The following is a 12854-nucleotide window of genomic DNA, read 5'->3' as shown; positions in this document are numbered from 1 at the left end:
TACATCATCTGCCTATGTGGTTTTTTTCTGGTAAATGAGACATTGCAGCAAAAGAAAATATTAATCTTTAAAATGTATGCATGTAGTATTCTTGGTAAGAAAGGCACCATTTCCTTGTTTAAATTTTGTTGTACAACAAAGAATGTACTAGTGCAATGCTACATGTTATAAACCACAATCTGCTCTTTAACAAAGCATGGCATATTCTATTCTATTAAGTAAAACACACAAAAATTCCCAGAGTGTTCTTGATTTTATTGTCCCTATATACACATCACATGACTCCCTATTGAGGTGGAGGTGCTGAGGATCCCCGGCCTCGTCCAAATCCTCCTCTCTGCAAAAATAAAGGACAATTATTAAGTGCATACGATATGGAAACTTGGGGAGGGATGTCATTTATAACTTCTAATGCACTTTTTGAGAAAATCATTGTGTGCATCTGCTACTGGACTTTTGCGAGACTTTTACCAAAGACGACTTACTTTTACACTAGGACAATATACGGAAGCTCTTTTAAGCTATAAACATTAAGCTCAAGAGTTAATTAAACGATGATAATGGGACATTTCAAAGCAAATATTATGTTGGCTAGGAAGGGATCTGCATCCACCCTACTCTCAACCCCCTCCCTTCCCACATTGGCTAATTCTTGCTTAGTTTTCCTTCTGATATGTTTTTTCTTCCATATTTCATTCCTTCAGAAAAATAATATTGAAAGGAGATACTATCCCTCATGAGTAAGGTAATTTAAGTAACGTAATTCTGCCTCCCATCATCTCTTGCGTTGACTGCATACCGGTATATCATACAAGTGCCCCTACCACCATATCTATAACCACTATTAAGGTTTTCTTGTCAATTAATATCAATTCCGTACCTCCGTACATAAGGCAAGTAAGCCATCGACTGTAAAAGTCAGTGCTTCTCGCAAAAGTCCACTAGTATCTGAATTAAAGGCTGATGAATGCAAGTAAATCTTCGCAGAAACTTTCAAGCTCTCCACTTCTAAAGACTGGACCACACCTAGTGTCTCTTTCTTGATATTTACTTTTAATATTATGCTTACTTCTTTTCCCCATTGCTACTTAAAGGATATCTGCTCTCAGCAAGGAACAATAACTCTAAAATTATTATTTAATTTAAAGTCTCAAACTTGGCATGATTTTGAAACCTTTTCATGATTTATGTATTTCAATATGACAAAGGTTCTTTGAAGTCTTAGAAACAGTCTTGTAAAAATGTTGAGATTTGTACCCCATAAAAGTACAAAAATAAATAAATATGAAGATAAATCTAATTTCCTTTAATTTAGCCTTAGATACTACAATGTTTATTAGCATGATATGAAATAAGAAGACATCTGTGATGTCTTGCAATAACACAATTTTTTTAGTTTTTACATAATCAACAAAGGTAGAGAAAGGTAGCACTTAGGCTTTAACCTATGGCTGTTTCACACAAGTTACACAGGAAGTATATTAGGCATATGCCATAACTCCCAAAAAATAATTAAATTGCAATTTCCTGTGAATATGCATATCTACACAGTTTGTTCTTATCAACTAAAAAGTTTTATGAAATTCTGTTGAACGGTTTAAGAGCTGAGATGACAAGAATAGGACCGACTAACTGGTTGAGGGACATGTCAAAAACATTTTACCTTCCACAACTCGTTGTGTGGGATATAATTACTACTTTTTACTTTAAAAAAAAAATTATGAATATTAAAATGAATTTTAAAGGTTCATAAAGACTCACTAATTATGTTGTACTTGAATATAAATATTCAGAATAATGCATAGGTGCTTAAATTCATATACATATTATTTTGCTATATCTTTCCTTTGGCATCTATTTGCTGGAGTTTGTTTCTGCGCAAGTCTTAAAATCTTAATTTACATATCTATTGACCTTTTAACATATTCACTATTTCTAGAATTAGGGAATAACTATCTTCTAATTTGGCATTTGTGACCATTAATGCTGATTTAACGGTCGCAAACTGGGTTTTACCGGCGACGGCGGAAGACGGATGTTTGCAACCGTTACATCACCATTAACAGTCGCAAATACCAAATTAGAAGATAGTTATTCCCATTCTAATGCAATTTTGCTGAGTTTTGTCGTATGAAATACGTCACGGAGTGTTGTGTTTTTGCGTCGCTCTATTATGATGTCACAATCAAAAGCTTTCACTGTCGTTAATGCTTGTTTAACTGCCTAAAACATCATTGCACTGACCAATCAAAATTCATTTTACAAAACAATTGCATTAGAATTCCTGAATTTGTTTTTAGCTCAAATATAGCAAATCTTTACATTGCAAGTTATTTTTCCTTAATTCAGTATCTTACCATAAAAAGAATGTAAAAAGAAGGTACTTACAAATTGGAAGGATGGCTCTGCACCAGGTCCCACCTCAGCTTTTTTATCTCCTCCAGCTGTAAGATAAGTAAGGCCTCTCAATCATAAAGGAACATCATAAACCGGATTTTTCCAAAACAAGTAAACATATTTCTGTGGCCCTGTAAGGCTATTGAGCAAGCTTGTCCATCGTCAAGGAAGGTACATATACATGGCAGGGATGGGGTCGATTACTTTCAAAAGTAATCAATTAAATTACAATTACTTTGGATTTTAAAAGTAATCAATTACAAGCTGATTACAGCTATTATTTTTAAAGTTATCAATTATATCTGATTACTTTTCCATCAACATGGCATATATGCATTTCTATCAGTTACATTTAAAATTGTTCAAATTCATAACCTTATTGGTAGTCAAAATTATTTTTGAACTAATTTCATTAGTTCTTACATGTAATTGCAAATCAAAAATTTTAAAAGATAAATTTGTGTGATATGGTGTCCAATTTTCACTTATATTCATATTCACCGTTTACTCAAATCTGAACCCAGAGCATAGATTCTTCAATGAACAATACCAAGCAAATAAGAACTTCAAGTAAGCTATCATTATTATATTGTACTAAATTGCAGAGTTATTTAGTGGAAATGAAAGCTTTAATACATGTAATAAAAGTATGTTATTACTGATGTGTAATTCAGGAGACAGCGCAAGACTCCATCATTATTCATTTTCTGTACCCATCAACCTTAGTTTCAAACTGAATGGAGGTAATTCTGTTATTTATCATGGTATTAAATGTTGGATTTTTCTTGATATTGATAAACAAAAGCAGAGGAAATTCAACCAATGTTATCAGTATGATGCACTTCGATGATGAAACTCTCATTACTGTGGCACACATTATAAAATGTACTGCACTGAGATTACTCTGTTGTCTTATTCTCTTATGTATTTCAAACATGAATATCAAATAGTAATTTCAGTAAAGATTATAAACATAATTATTTAACACCAAGAGTACATCCAATAATTCCATTAAACTATCAGCTATATTTAAATTGGTCAGAGGTGAATCTAGATTTATGAAAGTGGACCAACTCCCCCACTTTTACAACAGTGAGGGAGTTGTCCCACCTGGGGATTTTCTCAGCAAAATCCCTATAGGCTAATTTTAATTTTACTCTAAGACTAGTTGTTGATATTCAAAATACTGAAGAATGCAAATTTTAACTGTGCTGATTCATGTACCTTATTGCATATCTAAACATGAATAAATATGTCATTATGGTCTACCAAGGTCTTACATGGTGTTCTGTGATGAATACACACATGGACACACTTTTTGGACATAATGTACATAATATTCTTTCATCATTTTTGAACAGGTAAGGCTACCTTTTTTAACCAATCTGCATAAAATGAATATCTGAAACAAATGTTTGAACACTTGTTTTCTGTTTTCTTTTTTTTTTCTTCATTTAATATTTTAGTTTTCTGCTGATTTTTTTCTCAATCTACAGTTCTGTAAAGTCTTCCTTTGACAATATAATACGATCAGTGATATTATCATCCAGCTAGAATATCATTAATCATTAAATAACTTTATATTGTCTTGGCTTTTTTTTCAGTTGTCACCATTTAAAAACTAATTCCAAACATTACACCCAATCATATTTTTCAAATCTTGAACCCATTGCACTTGACAAACTCAACTGTGGGAATCTATATTTCTTGCATAACATATGGCACATACATTTTAAAGCAGGACAATTTGAAACATAGCAGCGTAATCCTGCAAAATATGCATTCTAGATTCCCCTCTGACGGTTAATTAAAGATTGTGGCCAAGGGGAATAATTCAGACTGTCTACATTCTGCATAAAAGTGTCTGTTGAAGAATCAACTCACCAAGTTCAATAAGACTTAACAAGAAGCATACAAATACGATACAAAGTTTACATACACTATGTTAAAAGACACAAATGTACTTACGAGCTGTACGTCTGTATTCAGCCCTGTCTTGGGCCCCTGGGGCACCTCGGGGTCCTCCTTCTGGACCTTAAATAATCAAAGCTAGAATAAATTTCTTGTATATTTAATAGGCTACATATGCTACTGATAAAGAGGGAATACCCTGCAATTTTGAACAGGGACTAGGTCCCTTCATCAGATCAAAATGCAATTCAAAAACTTCAGTGTATCAATCCATCTAAAGAAATATAAGTATTGAATCCATTGCTGGTACATGAGATATTGACCTCAAATAAGTCACTACTACCTTTAGGTCTGGGTCTGGCTGTCTCTGGTCTTGTTTGTCTCTTTAGTGTTGCTGGCACAATCTCTGCTGGCAGGTGGAGGTAATCACGTAAATACTGGATTCCTTCATTTGTTAAATACCAGTAGTAATGACGCCATGAAAATTGTTCTCTTACATATCCTTGTGACTTCAAAGACTGCAAAATTTTACAAATTGAAAAAACTTAACTCAACATCACAATTATTGTAAAACCTATTGTCTATGTCAAACCAATAATAGCAAATCAAGGATAAATTAATACAAGAGGCCCATGGGCCACATCGCTCACCTGAGCACACTGGCTAGATTAAAGCACAAATCAGTTCAGTAATGAACGAGGGGGGGGGGGGGGGGCTTGAATTTTAAACTACCTGATGATGCTTTCATGTCAATATAACAAATGAATTTGTTGTACTTGAGAAGATTTTAAAAGAATTTTCCCATTTATTCCTTTGTAAAAATTTGATCCCCCATTGTAGCTCCTCCCTATCTCAGGGGTCATCATTTGAACAAACTTGAATCTACATTATCAATCCCCCATTGGGCCTCACCCTACCCCCGGCAGCCATGATTTGAACAAAATTGAATCTACACTTCCTGAGGATGCTTCCATATAAATATGACTCTTCATGGCTTTACTGTTCTTGAGAAGAAGATTTTTAAAGATTTTTCCTGTATATTTCTATGCAAAATTTGGATCCTCCATTGTGGCCCCGCCCTACCCCCGGGGGTCATGATTTGAACAAACTTGAATCTACACTACCTGAGGATGCTTCCGTATAAATATGACTCTTCATGGCTTTACTGTTCTTGAGAAGAAGATTTTTAAAGATTTTTCCTATATATTTCTATGTAAAACTTTGATCCTCCATTGTGGCCCCGCCCTACCCCCGGGGGTCATGATTTGAACAAATTTGAATCTACACATCCTGAGGATGCATCCATATAAATATGACTCTTCATGGCTTTACTGTTCTTGAGAAGAAGATTTTTCCTATATATTTCTATGTAAAACTTTGATCCTCCATTGTGGCCCCACCCTACCCCCGGGGGTCATGATTTGAACAAATTTGAATCTACACTACCTGAGGATACTTCCATAAAATATGACTCTTCATGGCTTTACTGTTCTTGAGAAGAAGATTTTTAAAGATTTTTCCTATATATTTCTATGTAAAATTTTGATCCTCCATTGTGGCCCCGCCCTACCCCCGGGGTCATGATTTGAACAAAATTGAATCTACACTTCCTGAGGATGCTTCCATATAAATATGGCTCTTCATGGCTTTACTGTTCTTGAGAAGAAGATTTTTAAAGATTTTTCCTATATATTTCTATGTAAAATTTTGATCCTCCATTGTGGCCCCGTCCTACTCCCGTGGGTCATGATTTGAACAAACTTGAATCTACACATCCTGAGGATGCATCCATATAAATATGACTCTTCATGGCTTTACTGTTCTTGAGAAGAAGATTTTTAAAGATTTTTCCTATATATTTCTATGTAAAACTTTGATCCTCCATTGTGGCCCCGCCCTACCCCCAGGGTCATGATTTGAACAAACTTGAATCTACACTACCTGGGGATGCTTCCATATAAATATGACTCTTCATGGCTTTACTGTTCTTGAGAAGAAGATTTTTAAAGATTTTTCCTATATATTTCTATGTAAAACTTTGATCCTCCATTGTGGCCCCGCCCTACCCCCCGGGGTCATGATTTGAACAAACTTGAATCTACACTACCTGGGGATGCTTCCGTATAAATATGACTCTTCATGGCTTTACTGTTCTTGAGAAGAAGATTTTTAAAGATTTTTCCTATATATTTCTATGTAAAACTTTGATCCTCCATTGTGGCCCCGCCCTACCCCCGGGGGTCATGATTTGAACAAACTTGAATCTACACTACCTGGGGATGCTTCCATATGAGTTTCATCTTTCCTGGCCCTGTGGTTCTTGAGAAGAAGATTTTTTTAAGATGCTATTCATTTTTCACTAATTCTTAATTATCTCTCCTTGAAAGAGGGCGTGGCCCTTCATTTGAACAAACTTGAATCCCCTTTACCCAAGGATGCTTTGTGGCAAGTTTGGTTGAAATTGGCCCAGTGGTTCTGGAGAAGAAGTCAAAAATGTGAAAAGTTTACAGACAGACGGACAGACGGACTACAGACAAAATGTGATCAGAAAAGCTCACTTGAGCTTTCAGCTCAGGTGAGCTAAAAACCTACAATACTTCCGTATCATGTCACATTGTGTAACTGTACTTGCTGCAAATCAAAAGTTCTTTTTACTTCCATTGCTTTTATACGAAACCAACTCATTACTTACTAAATTTTACCTTTTCATGTAAATAAAAAAAGGGGGACACTATTTGTGAAATTCAAATATACAACATAACATAAAATTAGTCAAAGAATTTTGAGGAAATAAAATGTGCTCACTGTTAATGCCTTAATAACATGAAGGTTAGGGACATCAATCTCTGGGTGTTTTGGAGCAGAAAAATCTTTCTTGGCTACCAAAACTCCTTCCTTGAACAGGTACTCAAATATCTGCACTCGATTTTTCTTAGGCATCAACATTCTGAAAAAAATAAGAAAATATCATGCAAGATAGGATACTTTATAATTGCTTTAAATATCTTCAAGTAAAATGACTTCTTGTTTCCTTATCAATTTTGCTTACATTTTTTTTAACTTAAAAAAAATGAATTTGGAATCCTTCTCACTAGTCTTTTGAACTATTAGTTTTCAGACCTAACACATTATACAGGTTGGGCACAGTTCCTTTTTCGGGGAAGTATTACTATAAAACGGGATTATTCCTCTTTTCAGTAATAAAAAACATTACTGTATACGGGAATTTTTACTCGTTTACCCTCTATTCTCGTGTTTGCTTTGAATAAAAGATTAAGTGCAAGAATATTTTCACATCCTCTAAATATTTATAGTCTATTAAGTGTATGTATGCTCAAAACTACAATATCTATCGCTGCAAATGCTGAAAAAGAGTGACGAAATATTTCTACGACATAAATTTCTTACGGAAGCTTATCTGTGTTAAAATTGTGAGATTGAATATGTTCAGCACTTGCTAACTCGTTCATGAAATTATTCGTTCTATTTTAATTTTATATCATTTCTTTCAAAGACATCGTAAAATATTTTTTTATACCTCTGCTTCTTTTACAGATGAAAATAATTATTTGAAATATTAAATTTTAAAACATAGTCTTTCAAAGATGGTTTTAGCATGAATGCCCTTATAAGATTCCATACTTTTCGTATCATTTATCAACAGGGAAAATTAAAGTAAAAAGTTGTGGATTACTGCTGCACGTGAGGTTAAATTCCTATGCATGTTCAAAAGATTTCACCTCCACGAAACCAAGCTATGAAATATTCCATTTTTGAACAAATAATATAACTTATAAGGAAATATTCACATCCGTTTGAAGAATACTCATGATGTCATACGATCAAATCTCATCTTACTCCCGTCTGCAGCACTAAAGGACCGAATTTTTTTGTCAGCGAGGTTGGTTTAATAAATTTTAAACACACCACATCGTATTTTTCATGCACTTTTTATTTAATAAACGGATTTGGGGCATTATTTTAAAAATATGACGAAAATTCCCGTATACTGTAATGTTTTTATTACTGAAAAGAGGAATAATCCCGTTTTATAGTAATACTTCCTCGAAAAAGGAACTGTGCCCAACCTGTTATATGTTTCAACATTATTGGTGACAATACTTTCAACATGTATCTACTTTAACATAACCTTATTTGACCCTTTAGTTTTATATGCACTTCTAATTTAGGGTATCACAAGTAACTAGTAATAATTTAGTCATCTTTCATAACCATAACCGCTCTTTTCCTTATCAAATGATATTTCTTGCAACTACATTCTTAATCGTTAAAACGGTATATACTGAGTTAAGATGAAGGGGGGATGTAAACAAACACATTGGGTTGAAAAACCTCTCATATATATGGTAATTTGAGAAATTATGTAATCTTATTTCAATTATATGTTCTATCTTTTATTCTCTCTCTGCACAAAATCGTATACTGTAGTCGATATCGTAAGATTTAGGTGGTATCAATTCACTCACTTGCCAATTCAGTATGGCTTAAACCGGAAAAGGAAGTGGACATGAAGTACAGTCTATATGCCGACGAGGAAGAAAAATTGAGATGGTTGTCTATAAAATACATTATAATCATTTACTCAATAAATATAAAGTAACTAAAACAAAATATAGTTCTACTTCAAAAAATTAAGATATCTAAACAGTCGTATTAAATTGTGTTTACATACGCATATTCATATGTATATGTAAACTTGCGTCAATTAGGCTTTACAAAAAACCAAGGGCGATAATGAGTGAACGTGTCATTTGTCTGTTTATTCTTTTAAACATTAACACAGTTACGGTCTTTTCAAAGAGGAAAATCACAGATGATGACATGAAAATATATAGGTAATAAATAATGCAATCACTGTATTGCTTAACATGTGTATGTTTTCTCGAAATATCGTAAATGTAAGGCTTTATCTGCAGTGATACAGAGGAAATTCGAAATATAGTACAAATATTTACCAGGATAGGTCCCTGGTGATTTCATTCTCATGTTAAATGTTCTTTTTTAAGGTCAAGATCTAGTAAATAAAAGGTTCCTACATATTTATCAAATGAATTTCTTTAATGACGTTTTAACTATAGCTAGGTAAAATAACTTTCAGGTAAACACAGCGAAACCCCCCCCCCCCATATTTTTAACCGGCCTGCCTAATTGAAGAATTACGAGTATTACTCAAGCAAATTAATTACTAATGACCCCAGTAGGAATACACATGATGTTGGACACTTTACCTCTTTCCAAATTTCAATATCATTAATATTCTTTTCGTAAATATTGCAGACAGAGAGTTGAATCCATGTTTCACCATGCCTATGATGGGTACATAAAGCATGCCTATCCTTATGATGAGTTGAGACCTCTGACATGTGATGGACATGACACTTGGGGAAGGTAAAAAGTGCATTGTCTTCTGAAACAATTGTGTCATAAACCTTAATTTTATGAGCAATCAAATTTATTGCTTTATTTATTTTTTACAAGTATTGTGTTTTTTTATGCAGTTTTAATAATTATGTATATTTCATTTATCCAAATGTTTTATAAGTTATGAAAACTGAATAATGCTTTAAAAATTGTCTTTTTGGACAGCTATTCACTTACCTTGATAGATGCATTAGATACACTTGCAATAATGGGAAACTACACAGAGTTTCGAAGGGTGGCTGAGCTGATTATTGACAAAATGAACTTTGATACCGACATAAATGCTTCAGTTTTTGAAACTAATATCAGAAGTAAGTGCAGTTGGCTTTAACATAGTTCAAAAGACTGACGCTCAATTTGGCAAGTTCGATCCATGTAAAAAAAAAAAATCATCCTTTATAACGATTCCCTAAATTTATCGTAATTCTTGCTTCGAAGCAATTCACATTGCTAACTGATTTCACTTAAGGTCCTTCTGACAAAGTTTGCTTTTAAATTAAAAGTATCAGTGTGCCCCAAAATCACTAGCCGATGCCCAAACACTAGTAAAAATTCAGACAGGCTAGGAAATGTAGGTCAACACTAGCCCTATTAGACTAGTATAATTTTCAGCAATGATTATATCCATTTCTATTTCAGTATTTAAAAAAAGTGTGTAAAACACTTTTGGTTCTGAAAAATTAATTATTTTGATTGAATATTTCTGACTTTCTCTGTGATTTTGTTATCCTTCTGACTCTATAACCCAGGTTTGGTTATATATAATTGACATTCCTGGTTGCCAGTTTCAATGGATAAGAGTTGAGACTGAGATTGCCACTGATATTAAGAAAGGCTTTGAACTGAAAGTACCTGAGAGTTTCAATGGAAAGATTGGCAGACTGTGGGACAAGACTCGGTTAGGAACATATTGTAAGAAATGTTTATGGTGCATCGGACTGCATCCTTGTGTAAAACAAATACAGTTATATTCCAGGATCATGTAACTTTGCATAGATGCCATTGTGTCATGTGACAATGAAATGACAGAAGAGACTGTTGATAGAAATTAAATTTTTGAAATTAAATATGAGCCTTGTTGATTAAATGTAAATAAATGAAATATAACTGTCATTTTATTTTTCACACTTTTTGGGCTAGTGAAAGGTGATTTGGGCTAGTAAAATTTTGCCATTGCAAGCCCAACTGGGTTAGTGCTGAGAAAAGTTTTTGGTGCACACTGAAGTATCAATTTATCTTCAGTCAACATTTGTCATCATGCTTTAAGGTTCAGGTTATTAAATCTTTTCTGAATCCTGATTTAATCTGATTCAAAAATGTTTCATGCATTTTTTTTCCTTTTTGCACATTTACCAAAACAAATACATGTATATGAGAGCATCTTTCCTAAGTTATTACATATAGCTAATCACTGAGGATTTTAGACATTGAAATAAATTCAAAACGAGAATGTATCTTATTTCCTAATGACTAATTAGTCTTCCAAGCACTTTTATTTCTCATTTTGCACATAAAAGAATCCACAGCATTGTAGCATGTCTTTTTTCCAGTTCTTGGAGGATTATTGTCTGCCCATTTGTTTACAAAGCGAGCAAGAATGGAGGTAGAACCAGGCTGGCCCTGCTCTGGCCCACTCCTAAGGTTGGCAGAGGATGTGGCAAGGCGTCTTCTTCCTGGTAAGGTGATGACAAGCAAACAGACATTTAATGACAAGCAAATAGACATTCATAGTTTCCAAAATGCCTCTTCTATTGTTACAAATCATAAAGTAATTTTATATTTAATTGGTGCACGAAACAAGTATTTTTCACAGCAAAAAATCTCTAGCAATAAGGTTATACATGTAATTAGTTATTAGCTAATAGCAAAATGTATGTATTCTTTAATAATGCTGCAGGAATGTTATAGTTGAGACATGTATATACAGTAAAACCTCATTACCTCAAACTCAGTGGGACAGAGAAAAAATCTCAAGATATCTGATGGTTCAAGATATTGAGGTTAAAATGCATAAAAAAGTGATTTGGACTTCTAAGTTAGAAGTTCTAACTCACTTCCACTTACCCATGGTATTCAAAATATTGATGTTTGAGACACTGGAGTTTAATTGTATACCTTTGTGCTTTTAGTCTCATTTTGTCAAAGATTTGAAAAAAAATACTCAACATCTTATGAAATGAATACATACCAGATATGACAAAATAAAGAAGTTGAGTTTATTGTAAGAATTGTTATTTTTATCTAGTATCAAATACCATTTTTGTCTTATGTATAAACTGTTTCAATCTTCATACAGACAACATGACACTATATCATGCAGGATTAAGCATTACCTGTTTATTAATAATAACAGTATATTTTTAATATCATTCTTAAATGCATTTTTGTTAACCAAATTTTGTTCTTAACATGTAATCATGTAATCTCACAGATTGTTTGAGTGCATCAATAAGTTCTCATCAAATATAACAGGAAGAAACTTTCAATTGATTATTTACAGGTATTATTCAGGATTATATGCAAAAATTAAGTCTCCTGTGTAAATATCACTGTGTCAGAAGATTGATCACATGAAATATAAGTGATTTACAATATTCATTTGCCACAAATCTGTGACAAAAATTGCTTTCAATGTAGAACATGTAATTTTTGGACAGGTTTAAAATTGTTATTGGAAATAATTTTTTGGTGAAATAAATGGTATTTTTGTTTCAATATTTGTTTTACAAAGTGAAATTTAGAATTATTTTACCAACAGCATTTGACACACCAACTGGTATGCCTTATGGAACAGTCAACCTTAAACATGGTGTGCCTAAAGGGGAGACTACTGTGACATGTACTGCTGGAGTTGGGACATTCCTGATTGAGTTTGGAACACTAAGTAGGCTGACTGGTGATCCTGTTTTTGAGAAAGTGGCTGTGAGAGCAATGCGGGCTCTCTGGAACTCAAAGTCAGCTCTGGATTTGGTATATTAGATTCTTTTCACACCATCAACTTCTTGTGAAAGGAAAAGGAAACCCAAAGGGATAAAAATTAATTCATTTTTAAGTTTTAAAGGGCATTCTTTAAACCATTTAAGTCACCAAGTCCTAGTTTTTGT

At 33.4% G+C, this 12854-nt stretch overlaps 2 protein-coding genes across 2 annotated transcripts in view; one reads left to right on the top strand and one right to left on the bottom strand.

Annotated features, from left to right (window-relative positions):
• Window positions 1-240: 240 nt before the first annotated feature.
• LOC133190088 (small ribosomal subunit protein eS10-like) lies at window positions 241-8871 on the bottom strand. The gene is made up of 6 exons (XM_061325558.1): window positions 8796-8871; window positions 7114-7255; window positions 4652-4826; window positions 4366-4431; window positions 2389-2444; window positions 241-337 (listed from the first exon to the last, which is right to left on the bottom strand). Exons 2-6 carry the CDS (start codon window positions 7252-7254, stop codon window positions 287-289), a joined length of 489 nt encoding a protein of 162 aa, XP_061181542.1. The 5' UTR covers window position 7255; window positions 8796-8871; the 3' UTR covers window positions 241-286.
• Window positions 8872-9058: 187 nt separating this feature from the next.
• LOC133189950 (ER degradation-enhancing alpha-mannosidase-like protein 2) overlaps window positions 9059-12854 on the top strand; it is an 11229-nt gene continuing 7433 nt past the window's right edge. The window contains exons 1-5 of the mRNA XM_061325391.1: window positions 9059-9164; window positions 9607-9717; window positions 9916-10061; window positions 11301-11426; window positions 12509-12720. Of these exons, the coding sequence (XP_061181375.1) occupies window positions 9064-9164; window positions 9607-9717; window positions 9916-10061; window positions 11301-11426; window positions 12509-12720 (696 nt within the window). The 5' untranslated portion in view covers window positions 9059-9063. The remainder of the gene's footprint in view (window positions 9165-9606; window positions 9718-9915; window positions 10062-11300; window positions 11427-12508; window positions 12721-12854) is intronic.

Source organism: Saccostrea echinata, unplaced genomic scaffold, assembly GCF_033153115.1.
Source record: "Saccostrea echinata isolate AGI-Se365-2 ecotype Australia unplaced genomic scaffold, CSIRO_AGI_Sech_v1 ptg000020l, whole genome shotgun sequence".
In the NCBI taxonomy this organism is placed as follows: Eukaryota; Metazoa; Mollusca; class Bivalvia; order Ostreida; family Ostreidae; genus Saccostrea; species Saccostrea echinata.
This window is presented reverse-complemented; position numbering and strand designations above follow the sequence as displayed.